Consider the following 22,755-nt stretch of genomic DNA (forward strand, 5'->3'; position numbering starts at 1 on the left):
AAAAAAAAAAAAAAAAATCGCCGAACCGGCCGGTTAGGCAGTCTAGGCGGCCGCCTAGCTGGCCGGCCGTAGAGGAGGCCGCCGAGGCCATTACGCTCGGCGGCCTCCTAGGCGCGATTTTTGCAACACTGCTATCTACACTTGGAGCCACTCCCCTAGCAATCCTACCAACACACAGTAAAACGAGAGCTCATGTGAAACTTTTTATTTTGGTGTAACAATGGTAAAACATAACAAAATATTATAGTCGCGGGGAGAGAAGGCAAAAAAAAAAAAAAAAAAAAAAAAAAAAACTCAACCAAAATATGATATGACCTTTCAACACGTACAATCCTATTCTATATGAGTCTGAGTTTACCCCTTGCACTTCGGACAACCATCCGTAGCATCACAAAGAGGACCCCCTTTCGAGTCTCAAAAAGAGTACAGTACATAGGAGCTTGGTCTTTCTCAAGATGATGTATAACACAAAAAATCTTTTAAAATTCTTGCCAACACCCACACCCTCTCAATAGAATCTATCGGCTTACCTCTCATGTGTGGTATTGTAGTAGTTTGTAAAATATTACACAAAAGTGAATTTTTTTTAGTACATACCCACAAATAGTGACCGCAGATTTTCTTCGTCATTCAATAAAAAAGATGAAAATTTTGACACATCAACTAAAATAGATAGAATTTGAAAGCGATGATGAAAATAAATACTTCGATCCATAATTATTTTGTAAAGTTGTATCTTATGTAGACACGGTGTTATTGTATTTTTCAGCTTTTCACACATAAGATGTGTGAACAAGCAACGTAATTACTTGCCCACTACATCAACATATACAACATTTTTGTTCACAATTGCAGAAATACAGACACTTAGGACTATAAAGAGTACAATAATTTTACACAATTGACAACACTTTACAGTGTTAAACTCAAATTATGGTTTCATTAACAAGTTCTTGATGTAACTCAGAACTTCATCCACATTAACTGTCCACGCAACCGAAACCGGAGAGTAGCCTGTCCACGGGTTGCTCGTGCTCCATCTGCATTATTGGAGGACGAGTTTCATTTCAACTAAAAGGCTAAGATGATAGTAAGACTAGTATACATGCGCGTTTATGTTTTATATATTATACGGTCAACTAACAGTGTGAAACTATGTAATGCGTTGAATATGATGAATGAATACGTACGTTTTAAGCCCTTGATCCATTAGCGTAAGCCCCGTGCAGATGCCCTGTGTTACAACACGCACGACCCCTTTCCTGAACGTGAAGAGATCAGGTCGGACTAATGCCACGAAACTGACAGGGTCGTGCAGGAAAATTCCTGGGGACAGTGACAGAGACACGACAATTAACAACTCGACAATAGACGCATATATATTGTCTGGAAAAGAGATTAATTACCATAGACGCCTTCAGACATCACGTGCCAATCGCGGTAAAATTTGATGGTGTCGCATATGAACTGGGCGTGCCTGCCATTGGATTGCCTCAGTTCATCAAGATCAGCATCTGAAACCTTAAAATGAGCTAAGGAAGTGTGTATGTATAAACTACAAAGATTATAGAAACCTTAAAACGAGCATTCGAGCAAGCACCTGTCATTTTAAGTTGTGTTGTAATGTCAATGCCAACAACATCAATATTTGCACCTGAGGTGAACACGATATCTGCAGCTTCCGGGTCCCCATAGATCTGTATTGCCAAACAAAATGCATATTATCAACAAGAACACAAAACAAACAATTCGGAACCTTATGAAGTACTAGGATTACGCACATTGGCTTCAGCAGCAGGATTAACATTTCCTAAGGCAAAAAACGCACCGCCAAGGATTACTATCCTCTTCACCTTGCTTGCAAAGGACGAGTCCTTGTTAACAGCCTAAACAACGATACGAGCAATGATTTATTCGGGTTCAAATGTGACAAACGAACTAGTGAATAACATATAGTTTGATTGTAATTAGATCCGACTAACCAGAGCCAAATTCGTAAGCAGTCCCAGTGCAAGTATAGATACTTCACCAGGAAACTCCGAAACCTTATCAACCAAAAATCAGATGCTGATTTCTCGATTTTTTTGGAGTTTGGAGGCGGTAAGTTTAAGTTACCCAACCCATCTGCACCGTGAATAAAATCTGCAATACATGGCTTTCCCCTCTGTTGAACAATGAATTATTATGTTTAACTTCATCCTATTCGGTACAATGCATCATAATGATCAAAGTATTACCTTTAGTGCCTCGGGGCTACCCTCTGCTACCGGAACATCTGGGCGTCCAGCAACCTCACACTATCCTTTTGCACAATTAAACGGTTTTTGATCACCAACATGATTCGAACGAAATTTAATACGGAGTAACATTAACAACTTATCGTTACTGCTATTGACAGGTACAGGAATGTTTACCAGAAGTAATGCATTCCTCGTTGCATCCTCTGTAGTAACATTGCCAAATATCGTTGTCAATCCTAGTATCTCCAAATGTTGTGTCTGGAACGCCATCAGTATTGCCACAGTATCATCTAGCAATTGCATCCCACATTTGACAAATGAATTGAAAACCACATAAAACTCGAAACTCTCTGATCTGTTCATTCACTTATAAACATTCTCTTTACCCAATTACCACTGAGAATCAGGTAGATATTTCATGATTTATCCTGATTAGTGGATTGTAAATACTCCTCCAAATGCATACAACTAGAAATGACTTAAATCTGTCAGTATATGTAAACCTCAGTGATTCACAAAGATTTTCATCAGTAAAATTGAGTACTTATGTCTATCATATCCTTTTCCCCTTTTTTACCCATGTTCTTCGGTGTGAGTTTTTTGCACTTTTGATCCACGACTATAGTGACACTATCAGAATTGATCCGCAACTTCCAAACCTTGTAATTTCAGTCCACGACTATTGTTTTTGTTTCAAAATGGTCATTCCGGCCAATTTTCCGTTCGGGGAAAAATTCCTCATTTCAAATAGAGACATTTATATTGACCATGCAATCTCAGACCGCTGTTGACCTCTTATTTTGACCAAAGTGTGAAAAAAATCAAACCAATTGCCATGCACGAACTCTAATCTGCTCTCATCTCATCAATATTGATGACTTTGAATTTGATCAGAATGTGATTTATGTTTGTCTAGTAGATGGGTTGATGAGATGAGAGCAGATTAGAGTTCATGCATGGCAATTGGTTTGATTTTTTTCGCACTTTGGTCAAAATAAGAAGTCAATAGCAGTATGAGATTATCTATTTTATCTCTAATTGAAATGGAGAATTTTTTTCCGGTGAGATTTTGACGGAAAATTGACCGGAATGACCATTTTTCAACAAAAACAATAATTGTGGACTGAGATTATAATTTTTGAAAGCCGCGATCAATCCTAATAGTGTCACTAAACCAAATTCCACATTTGACTAAGTCTGGCAATAATATCATAGGATCAAATACAGCATAAAACAATACAGAGAAGAACCAAAGGAATATCAATATATCATATATCATAAAGTTTCCATCTTTCTAGTAGTTTTATAAAACTAAGTATCGTTTATCTTAAACTCTCTTGTATCTTGAAGTTTATTAATGGAAGTTGTTTTTCTTTTCAAAAAGAAAAAAATAAAACTAAAACTAAACCCACAGAAGACTGCAAAGTACAGGAGATTCTTCCTTAACAGAAAGGGCAAAAGGATTCACCGATTCCAGGGTCAGTGTCGATGATGATCTTCTCACGATTCTTCCCGGCAGACGAACAAACCTCGGCCACTCCAACCGAAGAATTTCCCTCGGAAATCGACATCACTGTTTCTCGAAGCTTAACTGATTACAGAGAGCAGAATCTAATACAATGGGGAAAAGGTAGAATCGTGGTGCCTAAAAAGTCAAAACCACGCTATATTTTTGCAGCAAATCCAAGTGCGACGGGTGGAGTATATGTACGATACCGGAAGCATATTGAAAAAGAGTTATATATATAGGTTCTGGTGGGTTTAGATTGCTCAGGTGCATTTGTGCGGTTTAATTTGGGCCATTTATCTTGCTTAAATCAATGTCGTAGTATTATCAAATTTTTTTAAAAAAAAAAAAGCGGTGGTAATTTTGTAATTTTTGTATTTAGGTCAAAATTAATGTGAGCGGGTTCTGTGATTAATGTGTGTGAATTTTGTATATAATATGCGTGAGTCTTGTGCATAAGTTGTGTGAGTTTTGTGCTTAATGTGCGTGAGGTTGTGCTTAATGTGAGTAGTTGGTACAACTTAAAGTGGGGGCTTTTGTGTTTAAGGTGCGTGAGATTTGTTCTTAATGTGAGTGGAGTTTGTGCTTAATGTGCGTGAGATTGTGCTTAATATGTGTTGATTGAAGAAGCATGCATCACGTCTAAATGACCAAAAGCGTCTACTGACCAAAAGCGTCTACCAAAACCCACGAATAAGCACAATCCAACAATATGCGTGGTTTTGTGTTTAATGTGCGTGAGATTGTACTTATTGTGCGTGGATTTTGTACTTAATGTGCGTGAGTTTGTGCTTAAGATCTAACACTTAAGGTGCGTGTCTTTCTTCCGAACATGCGTTTTTTTTTTCATTGATTTGAGCCGTTGATTTAGATTTGATCAACAGCTCAGATCTAACCGCACAACCGCACGGGAAACTATATCCGCACATGAACTCTTCCCTATATATATATATATATATATATATATATATATATATATATATATATATATATATATATATATATATATATATATATATATATATATATATATATATATATATATATATATGGACGGAGCCAAAGTGGGGGCAGGGGGGCAGCTGCCCCCCTCACCCCACCCCCAACCCCACCCCATATATAGACTTTGTATGTATATATGTATATATAGTACATGTTTTAGTATTAGTATAAAGAAATTATAAATGTAAAAAAGAAGTAAGTTAGATTAGGTGGTAAAGCACATATTTGATAATAAAAGGGAGGTTAAGGGTTCAAATTTTGGCGTTAACATGATTTTACAATTCTTATTCTTTTTACTCGTTCCCCTATGACTTCAACACAGTCGAGTTTGGATGTGTTTTATTTTTCATTCATATCCAACAATATTTACAACTATATTTCTTAGGTAATTTATTTATTTATTTTTAAATTATCTCTTTTATTTTAATGTTTCGCCTTTACTGAAATTTTTTTTTGAATCTGTCTGTACTGTTTCGCCCCCCTCAACCGAATTTCTGGCTCCGTCCCTATATATATATATATATATATATATATGATCAACTTGTTGCACGTGGGACAAACATAAACTAACGTTTTAGTTCAACTTGGATGTCATGTCAGACAAACATTAACTTAAAAGCCATGAAAAGTGAGGTGAAAATTAGAATATGCCAACCCCCTCTCAATTGAATTCATCGGCTTACTTCTCTCATATGTGGTACTGTAGTTGATAGATTATATGAACTCGGGGGTTTGAATTCTGAATTATACAACTCGAGTGTATGATTGAATATAAGGAACGAATAATAAAATGACAATAGGGATAGAAATATTATATTAATTGGATGTATAACGCTATTACAGAGGTTCGGGACGTATAATAACAAGACAGTTGTAGTAAGAAGGTAAAAGATACTTAAATAGGACACCGAGAAGTGCTTTTATACTCCCCGACCGCTACTGACCCAGGGTACGCGGGAGGAGCCATGGTCCACGCCGCGAGACTCGCCCCACGCGAGGACCCGGCCCTTGAGCGAGCATGGAGCTCGGCCAAAGGGCCGGTCATGGGCTCACGAGGCCAAGCCCACGGAGGCCGGCGCGACGCGAGCCAGCCCCGCGTTGGCCCAAGGCACCTTGGGGTGGTTGGCCGACCCCAAGTAGTTCGCCATGCTTCGCGAGTTGTTGATGCCGGATCCGACCCGCTCCGTATTGCTTCGCCCCAACCCCGCTCCGTGATTATTCCATCAGTAGTAGTTTGTGAGATATTATACAAAAGTGAAATTTTTCAATACATATCCTCAAATAATGACCGCTGGTTTTCCTTATCATCCAATAAAAAGATTGAAAGATTTTGACACATCAACTAAAATATATAGAATTTGAAAGAGATGATGAAAATAAAATAAATACTCCATAATTATTTTGTGAAATTGTATCTTATGTAGACACGGGTTTTATTGTATTTTCAGTTTTTTCACAAATAAGATGTGTGAACAAGCAACGTAATTACTTGGCCAGTACAACAACACATACAACATTTTTGTTCACAATTGCAGAAATACAGACACTTAGGACTATAAAAAGTACAATAATTTTACACAATTGACAACACTTTATAGTGTTAAACTCAAATTATGGTTTCATTAACAAGTTCTTGATGTAACTCAGAATTTCATCCACATTAACTGTCCACGCAACCGAAACTGGAGAGTAGCCTGTCCACGGGTTGCTCGTGTTCCATCTGCATTATTTTGCAAGAAATGGTTACGGTTGTGTGAATTGGAGGACATGGAGGACAGGTTCCGTTTCAACTAAAAGGCTAAGCTGATAGTAAGACTACATACACGTTTATGCTTTATATATAATGCGTTGAATATGATGAATGAATACGTACCTTTTAAGCCCTTGATCCATTAGCGTATGCCCCGTGCAGATGCCCTGTGTTTCAACACGCACGACCCCTTTCCTGAACGTGAAGAGATCAGGTCGGACTAATGCCACGAAACTGACAGGGTCGTGCAGGAAAATCCCTGGGGACAGTGACAGAGACGACAATTAACAACTCGACAATAGACGCATATTGTCTGGAAAAAAAAGATTAATTACCATAGACGCCATCAGACTTCACGTGCCAATCGCGGTAAAATTTGAAGGCGTCGCATATGAACCGGGCGTGCCTACCATTGGATTGCCTTAATCCATCAAGATCAGCATCTGAAACCTCGGGGCGCTTAAAATGAGCAAAGGAAGTGTATATGTATAAACTACAAAGATTATAGAAACCTTAAAACGAGCATTCGAGCAAGCACCTGTCATTTTAAGTTGTGTTGTAATGTCAATGCCAACGACGTCAATATTCGCGCCCGAGGTGAACACGATATCTGCAGCTTCCGGGTCCCCATAGATCTGTATTGCCAAAAAAAAAATGCATATTATTATAAACAAGAATCACCGCAATGAACACAAAACAAACAATTCGAAACCTTATAAAGTAATAGGATTACGCACATTGGCTTCAGCAGCAGGATTAACATTTCCCAAGGCAAAAAATGCACCGCCAAGGATTACTATCCTCTTCACCTTGCTTGCAAAGGACGAGTCCTTCTTAACAGCCTAAACAACGACACGAGCAATGATTTATTCGGGTTCAAATGTGACAAAACGAACTAGTGTAGAACATATAGTTCGACTGTAATTAGATATATCCTACTAACCAGAGCCAAATTCGTAAGCGGTCCAAGTGCAAGTATAGATACTTCACCGGGAAACTCCGAAACTTTATCAACCAAAAAATCAGACGCTGATTTCTCGATTTTTTTGGATTTTGGAGGCGGTACGTTTAAGTTACCCAACCCATCTGCCCCGTGAACAAAATCTGCAATACGTGGCTTTCCCCTCTGTTGAACAACGATTTATTATGTTAACTTCATCTTATCCGGTACAATGCATCATAACGATCAAAGTATTATTACCTTTAGTGCCTCGGGGCTACCCTCTGCTACTGGAACATCTGGACGTCCAGCAACCTCACACTATCCTTTTTGCACAATTAAACGGTTTTTGATCACCAACATGATTCAAACGAAATTTAAAACGGAGTAACAATAACAACTTATGGTTACCAGAAGTAATGCATTCCTCGTTGCATTTTCTGTAGTAACATTGCCAAATATCGTTGTCAATCCTAGTATCTCCAAATGCGGTGTCTGGAACGCCATCAGTATTGCCACAGTATCATCTAGATACCAACCAAGAAAACAAAAGGCTCAATTGCATCCCACATTTGACAAATGAATTGAAAACCACCTAAAACTCGAAACTTTCTGATCTGTTCATTAACTTATAAACATACTCTTTACCCAGTTTCCACTGAGAATCAGGTAGATATTTCATGATTTATCCTGATTAGTGGATTGTAAATACTCAATAACTCTTCCAAATGCATACAACTAGAAATGACATAAATCTGTCAGTATATGTAAACCTCAGTAATTCACAAAGATTTTCATCAGTAAAATTGAGTACTTATGTCTATACTTTTCCCCTTTTTTACCCATTTTCCTCGTAAAAATGCCAAGATTCTGGGAAAAATTCCACCTTTGACTAAGTCTGGCAAGAATATCATAGGCTCAAATACAGCATAAAACAATACAGAGAAGAACCAAAGGAATATCAATACATCATATATCATAAAGTTTCCATCTTTCTAGTAGTTTTATAAAAAACTCTCTGTATCTTGAAGTTCGTTAATGGAAGTTGTTTTTCTTTTCAAAAAAAAAAAAAAAAACTAAACCCACCCACCCCAAAACTGAACACTGCAAAGTAGCAGGAGATTCTTCCTTAGTATAAATGACTGCTATCATGACCCATTAACAAAAAGGGCAAAAGGATTCACCGATTCCAGGGTCAGTGTCGATGATGATCTTCTCACGATTCTCCCCAGCAGACGAATAAACCTCGACCACTCCAGCCGAAGAATTTCCGTCGGAAATCGGCATCACTGTTTCTTGAAGCTTAACTGATTATAGAGAGCAAAATCTGATACAATGGGGAAAAGGTAGAATCTTGGTGCCTGAAAAAGACAGATTTTTGCAGCAAATCCAAGTGCGGGTGGAGGATATGAACGATACCGGAAGCCAATTGGAAAAGATAGAGTTTTTAATATATATAATGAAGTGCTTTTATCGCCACCCACTCCACCCAGCCACCCAAGAACTTTTCTGCTATTGGAAAGAACTTTTCTGCTATAGTTGAGTATACGTCTGCAACGCCTCCATGTTTGCGTATATTTATTGAATATGGTGAGATATTCAATTCTACTTGTCAGACTTCAAAGAATGCTATATTCCAAGGGGAAAATGATGTAAGAAGTAAAACTCTAACCACATATCATCATTTTTATAGGTCACAGATATAATATTACTTTATCTTTTCATCCTTTAAACTATTACAGTAAAATTTACAATGAAGTAAAAATATGTTTTTATAATTTTTACCTTTTACTGTAAAAATTTTGATTTACTAGAAAGTCTGTGAGTTTGAGTGAATTCGATTTTGTATTTATAGTTGGCGATTTAGAATTTTGTTGTTATTAAGTCAATTGTCGGACTTGTAGTTCTTTGCTGATAGAGTCACAATGTTAAATTTAATTACTTAGTTTATACTTTCGGATAGTGACTACATATTTTACTCGTTATTCCAAAAAAAATTATATTGATGTTAATAATTCTCGTCTTGTAACGTAAATACTTTAAAAAATAATAATAATAAACGTCGGCGAGAAAGGTTGTAAGGCAAAAATAATAATAATCAGCAAACATACAAGATATCAGTATATCTTTTTGGTCGTTTGATCAACTTGTTGCATGTGAGACAAACATAAACTAACGTTTTAGTTCAACTTGCATGTCATGTCAGACAAACATTAGCTTAAAAAAGCCATGAAAAGTGAGGTGAAGATTAGAATATGCCACTGACAACTCAGAAACATATGTTGATTGCTTTTATTAGCAATTTTTAGCTGTCAAAACTCAAAAACAGATAGTGCCCATCATCCATGGCAGATCCGGTCGAGATGTGATTGAAAACAAGATCTAAATTAAAGGCATAGAAAATGCCTACACCCATCAATTGTATGTAAAAACAGCAAGTACATTCAGAGTATTGGTTTTTGACTATTTCTATGTACTTGCCTCAACTGGGAGGAGTTTGGCAAGAGGAAAGTTCAGTGCTTTTTCCTGCCCATTTTCTGGTAATTGCGCCTCCGGGTCACTTTGTTATTCACCTCAGCTTGGGGATGATGATGATGTTGTTACGCTAAAGTTGTGGACATAAAAATTTTCGACACCCTCACGCTATGCTGGATGAGAGAATACATACATACACGTATAAGATGGAAGATCAAGAAACGATAAACAATACAAGGAAAGAGCATACCCGGTGACTGGTGTAATGGTAAGCTTCGCAAAAACCAGTGTTCCAGAACAATGGGTGTTAGAGCTTTAGGTTTTTGTGTTAGGGGGACTCATAATATTGGCAGGTGCTTTTCCCGTATGGCTCTTCAAGTTTCCACCTTGCCCAGCCCCGCTCTTTGAATTCGATGCCTCTGCAGTGGCGACTGATTTCTTGATCTGCCACAGAACGAACGTGTGATCAAGTTAACAGGTGTTCATACTAGGTTTAGTCATCGGAGTTTAGTTTTCAAACTTACAACAGCAAGCCGCTCTCGGTGAATGTCAGTTGTGAACTGGGAAACATGAGGAGAAGTGTTAGAAAAAGACACGAGAGTACGAGACACTGTTTTTTGCCTATGAATCGAAATTATGTGTACAGTTGATAGGAAGAGATGTTCGTACTGGTTTCTTGTAGGTCCTAATTTCATCCCCGCTAAACCCCGGAAGAGATATGTTCCAGTTCCTTTCTGAACCAAAGCATCCACTAAACATTAAGCACTGCCAATGTACATAGAACCACTTATACAACTTCCGAGTTCCAATTACTGACCAACATTTATAAGGATGTCCTTCGATTCTAGCACAGAGGATTTTCGGTGTTTTGCCAATGAGCAACCAAAGGTTGTAATCTGTTCCAACAAATGTGATCGGAAGGAAAACGCATAAACTAGTCAGTAGCTCAAAATATGGGCTATTATAATTCTTGGAAAAAAAAACTTCTATCAGAATAACTTACAGATTCCACGAAGTCCTCAGCAATATCTACAAGGATGTCCTCAACGTCAGGATCCAATTTCTCCGAGGGATCAATCTGTCAGTGGAATCTTTAGTCAAATAGATGGACATAAACTGATGGAGGAGTACCATATCGTCATATATGCCCTCAAGGCCTCAAATACACGAGTAATTTGAAAAGTGGGTAAAGAAATACGCAATGAATTACTCACCTGAGTCACGAGCTCCTGGATGCTTCGTTTGCTCAGAATCCTATTACAAGGCTCCTCGGTCTCCACAGCAGCAGGTCTATGAAGCGATCCAGCCTGAACAGAACCAGGTTGCAGCGTTGCAAGAGACGGGGGCCTTTGAATTCCCAACCCTTGACCCCTTGCAATTGGTGGTTGATTGGGGAAAGACGGTTGATTCCTTGATGGTTGAACTTGCTGTGCCAAATTCTCAGGAACCGGAACTGAACTTGAAGGCTGTGACTGTTGGGCAGAAGATGTATGCTGTTGCTGCGGAGAGGCAGTAGGCATGGTATGGTGATGCTGTGGAGGAATATGAGATCGTTGCTGCAATAACTGTGGGCTCATCTGAGGCCTCAACGAGGGGGGTGGCAACGGAGGCTTCCCTTGTGCAGCCGAAGATAACCAAGGCTGATTCTGGGACTGTGGATTCTGAGAAGCACCAGGAGAAATTGGAGATCCCACTGATTGAACTCTCAGCATGCCATGTCCTTGAAAATTCTGAAAGGAGAAAGACGAAGAAAATGTATAGCTTTAACAAGTTTGAAAACTATCCTTTTTTTTGGACTGACAAAGGAAACCCGCAACCACTATCAAGGGTGCAAACTGGGTAAACTCCGCTTTATGACCCTAGCCAGCAAAAGATCACAAGGAGGCAGACAAGTTTAGATTGTCTATAGCTGACTGGCTCAAACTAAGAAGGTCAATAGACCGTTCTTTGCTGGGAGTCGAACTTGTAACCTTGCTTATTCTTCATTGCCTCCTACACTGGAGAGATGGTGTTTCATATCATCATCCTCCTTGAGAGCAAAAGCTTCAACTTCATGATCAGTAACACCATGCATACATTAAATCAAGTTTATCATCACCAAGTTCCTTGAACCACTAAGGCATTACCAATGAAAGATTAAGAGTATTGTATGCATCAAACAACCACTAAAGGTAAGCTAAGCAGTCATATTTAAACCAAAATCAGAAGCCGAATCACCAGAGCAATAGACTACAAGGGCAAATAACAACAGAAAATGCTCACTTGTGAACCAGGAGACTGAGGGACAGCCTGTGCTCTAAGAGATGAGGTAATTGATCTCAATGGATGTTGAGGAACCCCAGCTGCTCTTATTGCTGAACTGGAACCAATGGCACCCATAATTCCCACTCCTTGCATTCCTTGTATTGGCTGTCTCACCTGTACATTTGAAACAACATTCATGCAATGCATCACAAGAAGCAACTCTCTCTCTCTCTCTCTCTCTCTCTCTCTCTCTCTCTCCCCCTCTCTCACACTTGCAATCCTAAACATTTTAAGTCAATCTTAGCCAAGCTGGTTAGGCTTTAGACTTGGTAACGGCAAGTTACAAGTTCGACTCCCAACGAGTAACCTAGTGGCCTCCTTCTTGGTTTGAGTCAGTCCGTTATGGACGGCCTTACCAATCAGCTATAGGCAATCTGGTTTACCTCCTTATGTTCCTTTACGGACTAAGGTGACATTGTGACAAGGTGAATTTACCCGTGCACAGCTCGGATAGTGACTGTGGGTCTCCAAAGAATTTATGTCAAACTTCACAAAAACACAAATTAAATGGAATAGAAACTAGCAATTATATAGCCAAGGGAGGATGAAATTTGGTTCTTTGTATGAAAAATCAAATCTTTTTATCACATTAGAGGATATAATGAATAAGACCTGGGATGAGTTTGAAGTAGGCACAGAATCAGGCACATTGCGGCCCAATCCACCGAATTGTTGGCCAAAGGAAGGCGGAGCCAAGGACGAAAACGAGGCGGGAGGGGGAGGAGGCCCGGGGTGATGGGCAGGGACACCAAGCGCCATTCCGCCCCTAGGCGGCGGCGGCATTGATAGCGAAGAAGACGAAGGAGTGGCGGAGGCGGAGGCAGAGTGCGGCCCCGGAGGAGGCGGAGGAGGAGGCAATGAGAAGTGCTGGAATGGCGATGGCTGCTGCCATGGCCGGGAAAAGGACGACGATGGCTGCGATGCCGGCCTTGATTGAGGGATATTGAGAGCGGGGGATGTGGTGGCGGGGTTTAGGTTTGGGTTGGGAGAACGCACGGTCTCCGTCGCCGCAGGAGGAGGGAGTGAAGAGGCGGGTAAGGAAAGCGAGGACGGTGCAGCGGAGGAGGATGTAAGAGGCGGCGGCGGCAACGCAGCTGATGGTAGCGGCGGTAGTTGCTGTTGCGGCGGAAGTTGTTGCTCATTTGGCGGCGCCTGTGGCGGCGGTGGTGGTTGCTCCATCGAAAAACAGACTCGGAGCTCTAACTGTCAATGGAACACATATTTTTTGCGGGAATAAAGTGTACCACAGGTACTTAGATAATTAACCAAAAAATAAATAAAAATAAAAAATAAAAAAGTCTATTTTTGCAAAATAAAAAAATGCATTATTATAAATTTATAATTATAATTAATTTAAAAAATCATAAATTTATGTATGGGGTTTGATAATAATCGTGTACTTTTAATAATCCCGAATTTCTTGTGTGTTCAAAACAAAATAAAATTAAAGTGTATTTAAAATGAAATTGAATAACACTTTCACATATTTGAGTGTTTATTGTTCAATGAAATCGTAGTTGAATTAGAATTATACTTTAGTGTTGTCGTAATAACTAATAAGGCTGCAGTGTATATAAAATAAAATTTAATAACAGGTCTCACATATTGAATGTATAATGTCAAATGAAACTGTAGTTGAAACAAAATTATATTTTCGTTGTAACGAAATGAAACTACAATGTATATAAAATAAAATTGAATACGTCATACAAACATGAGTAATCCCTACCCAAAAAAACAAACATGAGTAATTAGACGGAACGAGTGTCGTTTCTTAATTAAAAGAAACAACATTGTTTTGGAACATGGTCCACAGTAAAATTTGTCCTGTCCCAAGTCCCAACAAATCCAAATTCATGCTAAGCTTAATCTCACAAGTCACAATCTTAACATTTTTTGAGTAAATTTTTTATTTTTAATGAATCACATATAACTGATATAAGTGATAAATTATATTAAGAACATTTTTTGTGACGAATTCAACTAAAAAGATATTAGTAAGAATCAAACTCATGATAAAATACAAAAATCACTGACTTATCAATTCTCACTCTTTTTTTTTTTTTTTTTTTTTTGAAAGAAGTTCTCATTCTTTTAGTCCTATATAATATTTGGGAGTAAAACTATTTTATGACTTGGCGTATTGTGATTGATAACCATATCATTGCAAGGACATGAATGACCAAATGGTCGGTCCAATTGTCCAAAGAAAAGCACGAATTGTTGCTAAAATCATAGCTGTACTGCACCGCCAAGGTTGATTTACTTGTGTTTGTTGCCCCTTTCGAATTGAAAACTTTTTCCAATAAATCTTATTCTAAATTGGAATTAATATTTTATAAGTTTTTTTCGTATTATTAAAATTCAAAAGGAATCTTTTCATTTTTCCATTATTATGATTATTAGTACAAAGTACTTGTTTCACCAACCTTAGTGTTGGGTTTTGACACCTAACTATGTCTCGAATGTTAGTCAAATTGGTGTTATTCGAGGTTAGGAATCCTTCATATTATAATTTCATATCCATTCCTTTGCATTATATATAATAATCTATTAGTTAATCATTTGGCATTAGAGAAGTGTCCGCATCCATTTAATCACTTCAAATAAATTTCAAAAATAAGATTTAACTCTTACGTGAAGCTATTATGTATGAGAGAAATTTATTTACCTGCATAGACAGCTCAATTGGCCCCAGGAATGGAGTTTGAGAACAATGACCTGAGATCACTAAGTTATCATAATTCACGTCATCCCATATGTTCTGTCGAATCGAGATGTATAGGGATCCTTAGGATTGGGGATTCAAAAAATATTCTTTTATTATACTATATATATATATATATATATATATATATATATATATATATATATATATTAATAATAATAACTTAATATGATTAATTTATCCCGAATTGAGACAGAATCTTTAATATTTAATGACTATAAATATACGTTAATACTATATATACCAAATCTTGTGTAGTATTCCAAATAAAGTAGTTTCTTGCGGTAATATGTGTTAAGTTAGGTCAATTTATGCATAGAAAACAAATATGAAAATTTGTAACAATGCCACACTTGTTATAAGTCAACATCATTTTATTTTAAAAACATTATACAAATAATATTTTTTAAAATGATTTCTTATTAGACTACGTTTGTACATCTACATAACTTTCTCCTAATTTATTTTGTTGTTCTAGAGCATAGGTCAATTAGTTCCACAAATTCAAAATATGTCTATGGCTAGCAAACACGCAATGTGTAAAGTTCAATTTTTATCAATACCAAAACATTTGGGGAATATATATCATGGATTTGATCTTTTTGTGGATGTTGAAATTTTAACATAAATAATATTGCAAGTAGCTATTTTGTAATATAAATATATGTGGGGTACACTTTTGATTTGGATCGGGTCAAATTGAATATGCACTCTGTGTAGTGAGACGAATAAATAAATATATTGTATACTCAAAATGAGTAATAAATTTTGGGAGAAGAAAATGAGTAATAAGTGGATGAAAAATTAATTCTCAAAATAAACATATTTATGAAAAGTCAAAATTAAAATTACAGATGGCAATAGAGGTGAGCGGTTTGGGGTTCAATTGTTTTGTTTTTTAATGATCTATGATGCCATAAATAACAAATCATGTCAAATGATGCAAAATTAATTCGTGAATATTTCCTTAATTGTAGATTAGCAATTATTTCCCCATTTTAGTAAATTGTTTTTTCCCAAAATATATGGTGTCATAAATTCAAGATTATATACAGCTCATCATACATGTAATTGTAAATCTGACCCACACAAAGGACAATAATCACAATTAGTGTTTTCTCTAATTAAGGTATATGCAGCAATTTAACTTCTATGTAATCGGGTCGGATCAATAATTCCCCTCTATATTGGGTATATAATCCTATCTCGACACCTCATCACAATTAATATTTGATGAATTATATTTCATATAGTTTCACTTCTTTTTTTTTTTTTTTTTTTTTTTTTTTTGTATTTCTCATTAACTCGACATACATTGATTATTTAAAAGATTGTACATCAATCTCTATAGGTTATAACTCAACCACTCTTGTCTCAGATATCTAGTTAAAGAAATAAATCGCAAAATATGTTTAAACAGTCTACCTATTCCCCAAAGTATTTGTATATACTTGTAGCCACAACCCATAGATTTCCCAAAATTCTAATAAATGATTGTAATTCAATCACTAGGGCTCCACCACTCTTGCCTTTAGAGATTCAGTGAAAGAGATAAATCGCTAAATATACATGCATGGTCTACGTATTTCCCAATGTGCTTGTATATTGGTGCCAATGGCCACAAGTTTCAAAGTGTTTATATATGAGTGCGAATAATAATACCAATTCCATAAATCTCGTCTACATACTCTATTATTGAATTTTATTTTTAATTCTTGGCTTCCCATTCACAAATTTTTTAATGGGAAATGGCTAATCACTATATCTTTGGCAAATCCAGACTGTGATATTTGTTTGAATTATTATCAAGAAATTAAAATAAATTTGTGTGATTAAATTGATATCATTTCTGAATATTAAAATGGTGTTGGTTTATTTTGTCTTCTTCCTCATTTCAAGTCCTTTTGAGATTCTTTTGTTTAACCCACTCCCCTCCATGTCTCTCTCTTCTTAAATTCTCCCATTTCCCTTTCTTCCCCAGCTTTCTTTTCCCTTTTCATCATCCATTTCCTATTTTTCTTTACTCGATTTCTCGAGGTCTGAGCATGGCGGAGGAGCACGGCTACCAATCGCCCGAAGGCCACCGCCTCTGCGCCAACAACTGCGGCTTTTTCGGCAGCCCGGCGACGCAGAATTACTGCTCCAAATGCTACCGGGACATCTGCCTCAAGGCCGCCCAATCCAAACCCAAGGCTCCGGTGGATTCCGTGTTCGCCGCGCCGCCGGCGTCTGCTTCGTCGCCGGAGAATTTGAAGGGAAGGGCGGCCGCGGCAGATAAGGTGGAGGAGGCGGCGGCGGCGGTGGTGCTGCCGCAGCAGGCGACGAACCGGTGCTCGGCTTGCCGGAAGAAGGTTGGGTTGACGGGATTCCGGTGCCGGTGCGGGGTCACCTTCTGTGGGGTCCACCGGTACCCCGAGAATCACGGATGCTCGTTCGATTTTAAGGCCTTGGGCAGAGAAGCCATCGCCAAGGCCAATCCTCTAATCAAGGCGGAGAAGCTGGAGAAGATATGATCTCGCCCGTCGGTCGATTCCGGCCGCCTTTCCGCCGGAAAATGGGTTGACGATGATAATATTTGATAATTGTCTAAGGAGAGAGAGAGAGAGAGAGCTAAAAAAAAAAAATCAAAAAAACAAAAAAGAGAATCGTGGGATATCACGTCAGCCATACGTGATTGTCGACATGTATATTCATCTTTTTCATTTTCTATTTTTCTTTTCTCGTTAATAATTGTTGTGCAATTACTACTTGATTGGTGATGTTTGTGATAAATTTTAATCAATTAGTTGTAATTGTATAAACAATTAATATGAAAATAAAAAATTTTAACTTGCCGATTCTACCAGGTACAACCAACAAAAGCTTAGGAATTACACCTAATGAAGGATATAAGATGTTGATCGACATAGTAAATTATTTAAAAATTTGTTCATTTAGAGTTAATTTTAGGACATTACTATTATAATAAAGGAACTAATTTTATGCTAGTTTGATAATTGTGCATTACGGTCACTTTCAGTAGGAGTTGTATGTTCTTGAAAAACATTTAACCATTATTGACTATCAGTTATATCATCAGTAGAACATGATCGCTCTTTTTATAATCATTTTGTACTTTTATTTCTTTATGTTAATTGTATTAAAATGATTTAATTTTGCATTTGATGAATTAAAATAAAAATTTCAATGAATAAATAATGTACTCTAATGAAGGACTAACAACTAATGGACGAAAATTCTCTAAATGGGAATCAAGGAAAGGATAAGTTCAATCCATTTGGTGAAAGATGACAAACAACGGCGGTAGGAGGACGAAAGCGACGGTCTTGATTTGCTGTCTTCTATGTATTTTAGTTGGATTATATATATATATATATATATATATATATATATATATATATATATATATATATATATATATATATATATATATATATATATAGTGATCAAATGAGTCCATGTTATATGAGCCTCTGTGGACAGATTTAGACCATTGGATGTTAGAGATCAATTATCTAGATTTCACCAACTGTGCATGAATTGTGCAAGTGAAGTGCAAGTGAAGTGCACAATTGCATACTTGGCGAAATCTAAACCATTAATCTTAAGTATTCAATGGTCTAAATTTATCCACACGGGCTCGTGGGAAAGGGTGGACCCACGGAAACACCGGCCTTTTATATATATATATATATATATATATATATATATATATATATTGAATTTATTATTTCTTTCACAATGTAAGTTATAGTATGATTAGGTTAAAATTTTCATTTTTTATTTAAATATTGTTTACTTGTTTTATTCACTTATTTTAATTTATAAAAGTATGATGCCACATGATTTAATTTTGTTGGATTTTTCTCATGTAAATGTCAAACAAGTTCCAAAATGGTGGTCAAAGATAAATGAATATTGTTGGTTGTACGTATTAGACTAGGCCTATCATAAAAAATAGGTAATTTGGAAAAAAATAGTAATGAATGATAATAACATATTAATGTTAATAAATAGTTTAATGCCACAGGCAATGAAAGATCGGTTTTTGGCTATACAAACATATAAATGAACAGGCAAATTATTTGGCCCAAGGTATGAGCTCAACTGGCTAATTACACTGATTGTCTTAGGACAACAAGTAATTATAGAGAACAAGAGGGGAAAGTTGGTATGAGGGATGTTGATGATGATGTTTAAAATGAATTGAGAGTCTAAGACTCCTTATTTATAGTACTCCAAGAATGGAGAATAATGGGAAAATATGTGGAATCGAAGCTTGAAATGTTATGGATCATACATGTGTCCCAATTACTACTTCATCTCAGTCTGTGACGTTAGTCATTATCGCTCCCCAGCTACCTGTAGCAGCCAACTGCATCCTTGACTAAGGTAGGGTTGCCGACCAGACGTCGAGGTTGGGTGGGGGGGGGGGGTACACCCATAGTCTACGAATTCACTGCTTGAAATCGTCATTGTCGCTCGCCAGCTACTAGTACCGGCCAACTGCACCCTTGACTAAGGTAGAGATGCCGATCAGACGTCGAGGTTGGGGGGAGGGGGGGGGGTGGGCAGGGGTGACACCCAGAGTCTACAAAATTCACTCCTTGAAATCGTCATTGTCGCTCGCCAGCTACTCGTAGCGGCCAACTACATCCTTGACTAAGATAGGGATGACTCCAACCACCTAACCATTGATTAATGACTCCAACCACCTAACCAAAATGCTTTGGCCCAAATTCTCACCCCTACTTACTGTCATGAACTTGACTCAAGCCCATATATAATGGACCATACAATTAATTTTACAGTATTATTTAAAAGAGCGTTAGATTCTTTGTAATTTATTTTAGTTAATTTCACTTTTAAGTCCTTAACTATTGTGCTATTACTATATTTAGCTACAATCTTTTAATTTTTCTACATCATATCTATGATTTTTATTTTCTTATTACAATTGGTCCCCATTTATATTTATTGTATTGGAACCATATTTATTTTTACATTTTAGTGAATTGAGTCTCATCATGTTGAGTAAAATGTATATTATATGGATTAACTATAAAACAAGTTGTGATTTGTTAATGAATTGCTTTTTGTTTTCCTACATAATACTAGCATTATCTTTTGCATTAAAACTATTTTGATATTGTTTATAATTGAGTTCTAACTTTTATCATATCAATATTAATTAGTATATAAATTGATGACTAATATAATTGTGACAAGAAATTAAGTAAATGATTTAATGTGATCAACTTAAAAGAGTATGATTAAATATCGAATCAGACCATTAAGTAATTGAGCCGAATTCAAGATTAAAACTTGTACTTTTTGATCGTGACTGCAAACTATATATATATATATATATATATATATATATATATATATATATATATATATATATATATATATATATATATATATATTGCATCCCATCCAAAATTGAACTAAGTGAATAATTTAAGATTCATCTTGACCACTCCTTTAGACAAATTATCATTTTATTTATTGACTATTCAATATAATGAAGTTTGTGAACTTTGTAATTTGAAATTAGTATGTTGTTGTATAATATTATAGAATATTTTTTCTACATCGATTTCAAGTAATGGTAAAAGGTAGTCAGTCCAAAAACATAAATGCACAAATTTACGTACAAATGTTGAATATGATTCTTAAGAAACCGTACCCGCAATGCCAAAACTATGTTATAATATCCTATTAATAAAATAATAAATCGTTGTCGTTACTGCTAATAACTAATGAAAACTGTCCAATAATCTTGATCACACTTATCCTAAATCTCTATCTACTTTTAAATTTTAAGATGGAGGAAAATTTTAAATTAATCAAAAAAATTGACAAATTTCAAAATAATGGGGATATTGGGTATGAGCTAGAGATTTAGTGAACTTGTGTTATTGGGTCAAAATACGTGGGGAGTAAGCTGTGGGGAGGAAGGTGGGCCGTCGGAAGGACATCGCCGACAGCAACCTTTGACGATGACGGAGGGGAAGACCAGTCGAGGCGAGTCAGTTGGCCTAGACGCTTCCTCGCACGGCGATTGTGCCCCCTCCTGGGGCTAGTTGTCGCCGGGTGGCCGGCCCCCGCTGGGCGGGCAATCGCGCCGGTTGCATGGCCTCGTGCCCCCTCTTCGTGAGGTGTGGCATGGGGGGGGGGGGGGGATGACGGGGTGGTAGGGTAATGCGTGTGTAGTGGTGGTGTGGGGTTTGAGACGTGGGACACGTGGAAGATGTGCATAGAGTTGATAAGGGGACGTTCACGTGGAGGGTGCAAGATAGGGGTGGTTTCACTATAAATAGACGACTTGGTTTCCTAATCAGGGGAGGTATGAACACGACAAACATTATAGTCTAGCGGTCTAAGTCTTGTATTCTTAGTCTAGTCGCCTGAGTTTTATTCTTTTCACTTATCAGTGGCATAGTTAGCTATAGCACATCCTTTTGGGTACCTTGGGCTTTGTATGTACTATTTTAGGTCTAACGCCTTGGGTAATAAAGCTACTATTTTCCTACTCTCATTCTGTACCTCTATAACCGGTTTATGGTGGACCCCATCACAATAAAACCATTACTAAGAATGAGATTTACTATATAATATAACTAAAATTTATCAAGCACCTTGTGCTTAGATGTCATATAGTGACTCTCTCATATGAGAGGTCATGAAGTCAAGCCTCATTGGAGGTAGTATTGACTATTTGTTCTAGTCAGTAGCTTTCATAAAAATATATAAGATATAACTAAAGTTTAAGTTTATAATGAAGAATTTTAAATATAGAAATTAAACTAGGTAAATCTTTAAAATTAGCAGATATAGATAAAGATTAAAGAACAATTATTAACACCTGCAATATATTACATTTTTGGGTAAAATAATTAGCTTATATGGATAAAGATTAAAGAACAATTATTAACACCTGCAATATATTACACTTTTGGCCTGATAAGGAAATTGCAAGTAATAAAATAATTAGCTTATTAGCTTATATGGATAAAGATGGAGCGTTATGCTGTGCATCCGTATGCACCATGCATGATGTATCCGGATGCAAAAACGACGTCGTTTTGACGTCTAACTTAAAAAAAAAAAAATCAGAATTGTATAACTACACATCCATAATTTCATCACATCTATAATTTCATAACTATACATCCAGAATTACATAACTATACATCCATAATTTCATAACTATAAATCCAAAATTGCATAACTACACATCCATAACTTCATAACTATACATCCAGAATTGCATAACTACACATCCATAACTTCATAACTATAAATCCAGAATTACATAACTACACATCCATAACTTCATAACTACGCATCCAGAATTTCATAACTAAAAATTCAGAATGAATGAACTAAAAAATGAATAACATAATGTTGTTACTGAGAATCGAAATTGATTTTTTAAAAAGTGAGACAGGACATTTTGATGCAAAACTACGTCGTTTTTGCATCCGTAGGCATAATTTGCCGATAAAGATTAAAGAACAATTATTAACACCTGCAATATATTACACTTTTGGCTGATAAGGAAATTGCAAGTCATTATAGGTAATATACGTTAGATAAAAATATATTTTCGTATTACTCACAGTCTCACACTTTTATAAGATTGTCTCACAGATCTTAATTTACGAGATATAAGTTGAATAAGAAATAATTGTTTGTTACTGATAATATATAGAAATTATAATCCTTATTATAGAAAATTTAATACTCCGTACTAATTTGAAATAAATAAATTGTTTTTTAGTGTGGCACATAATTTCTACT

The 22,755-nt window shown here is 36.6% G+C and overlaps 3 protein-coding genes and 1 pseudogene across 5 annotated transcripts; 1 reads left to right on the forward strand and 3 right to left on the reverse strand.

Moving 5' to 3' along the window:
- Nucleotides 1-791: 791 nt before the first annotated feature.
- On the reverse strand, nt 792-3,887 carry LOC109181722 (annotated as a pseudogene).
- Nucleotides 2,697-8,986, reverse strand: LOC109181721 (probable uridine nucleosidase 1). Of its 2 annotated transcripts, XM_019331618.1 has the most exons (10): nt 8,624-8,986; nt 7,851-7,966; nt 7,701-7,760; nt 7,443-7,625; nt 7,237-7,341; nt 7,038-7,134; nt 6,835-6,942; nt 6,623-6,758; nt 6,356-6,469; nt 2,697-2,708 (listed from the first exon to the last, which is right to left on the reverse strand). In XM_019331618.1, the coding sequence occupies exons 1-9, from the start codon at nt 8,724-8,726 to the stop codon at nt 6,361-6,363; spliced, it is 1,017 nt and encodes a 338-aa protein (XP_019187163.1). In that variant the 5' UTR covers nt 8,727-8,986; the 3' UTR covers nt 2,697-2,708; nt 6,356-6,360. The 2 variants fall into 2 exon arrangements, with proteins under 2 accessions (XP_019187163.1, XP_019187162.1); XM_019331617.1 differs by lacking the exon at nt 2,697-2,708 and having other exon boundaries at nt 6,128-6,469.
- A 731-nt stretch (nt 8,987-9,717) lies between these two features.
- On the reverse strand, nt 9,718-13,456 carry LOC109181716 (transcription initiation factor TFIID subunit 12). 2 transcript variants are annotated; one of them, XR_002054251.1, is made up of 9 exons: nt 12,831-13,456; nt 12,177-12,332; nt 11,129-11,644; nt 10,918-10,992; nt 10,732-10,810; nt 10,584-10,648; nt 10,439-10,474; nt 10,165-10,358; nt 9,718-10,087 (listed from the first exon to the last, which is right to left on the reverse strand). XR_002054251.1 is itself a non-coding variant. In XM_019331611.1 (8 exons), exons 1-8 carry the CDS (start codon nt 13,395-13,397, stop codon nt 10,230-10,232), a joined length of 1,623 nt encoding a protein of 540 aa, XP_019187156.1. In that variant the 5' UTR covers nt 13,398-13,456; the 3' UTR covers nt 9,718-10,229. The 2 variants fall into 2 exon arrangements, 1 of the variants encoding a protein (XP_019187156.1); XM_019331611.1 differs by having other exon boundaries at nt 9,718-10,358.
- Nucleotides 13,457-16,780: 3,324 nt separating this feature from the next.
- On the forward strand, nt 16,781-17,708 carry LOC109181723 (zinc finger A20 and AN1 domain-containing stress-associated protein 6-like). The gene has a single exon (XM_019331619.1). It carries the CDS (start codon nt 16,992-16,994, stop codon nt 17,457-17,459), a length of 468 nt encoding a protein of 155 aa, XP_019187164.1. The 5' UTR covers nt 16,781-16,991; the 3' UTR covers nt 17,460-17,708.
- Nucleotides 17,709-22,755: the final 5,047 nt, after the last annotated feature.

This window comes from Ipomoea nil, unplaced genomic scaffold (genome assembly GCF_001879475.1).
Source record: "Ipomoea nil cultivar Tokyo-kokei standard unplaced genomic scaffold, Asagao_1.1 scaffold1043, whole genome shotgun sequence".
Classification (NCBI taxonomy): Eukaryota; Viridiplantae; Streptophyta; class Magnoliopsida; order Solanales; family Convolvulaceae; genus Ipomoea; species Ipomoea nil.

What these genes read in the sequence shown, in the direction of transcription:
- LOC109181721 (XM_019331618.1), bottom strand. Translation starts at nt 8,726, where the DNA reads ATGCCGATTTCCGACGGAAATTCTTCGGCTGGAGTGGTCGAGGTTTAT. An exon ending in AACACAACTTAAAATGACAG is followed by an intron (nt 6,943 to 7,037) that starts GTGCTTGCTCGA and finishes CCGAGGTTTCAG; the next exon opens with ATGCTGATCTTGATGGATTA. An exon ending in ATGGATCAAGGGCTTAAAAG is followed by an intron (nt 6,470 to 6,622) that starts GTACGTATTCAT and finishes AAAATAATGCAG; the next exon opens with ATGGAACACGAGCAACCCGT.
- LOC109181716 (XM_019331611.1), bottom strand. Translation starts at nt 13,397, where the DNA reads ATGGAGCAACCACCACCGCCGCCACAGGCGCCGCCAAATGAGCAACAA. An exon ending in CTCAGTCTCCTGGTTCACAA is followed by an intron (nt 11,645 to 12,176) that starts GTGAGCATTTTC and finishes TTCTCCTTTCAG; the next exon opens with AATTTTCAAGGACATGGCAT. An exon ending in TCCAGGAGCTCGTGACTCAG is followed by an intron (nt 10,993 to 11,128) that starts GTGAGTAATTCA and finishes TTCCACTGACAG; the next exon opens with ATTGATCCCTCGGAGAAATT.
- LOC109181723 (XM_019331619.1), top strand. Translation starts at nt 16,992, where the DNA reads ATGGCGGAGGAGCACGGCTACCAATCGCCCGAAGGCCACCGCCTCTGC.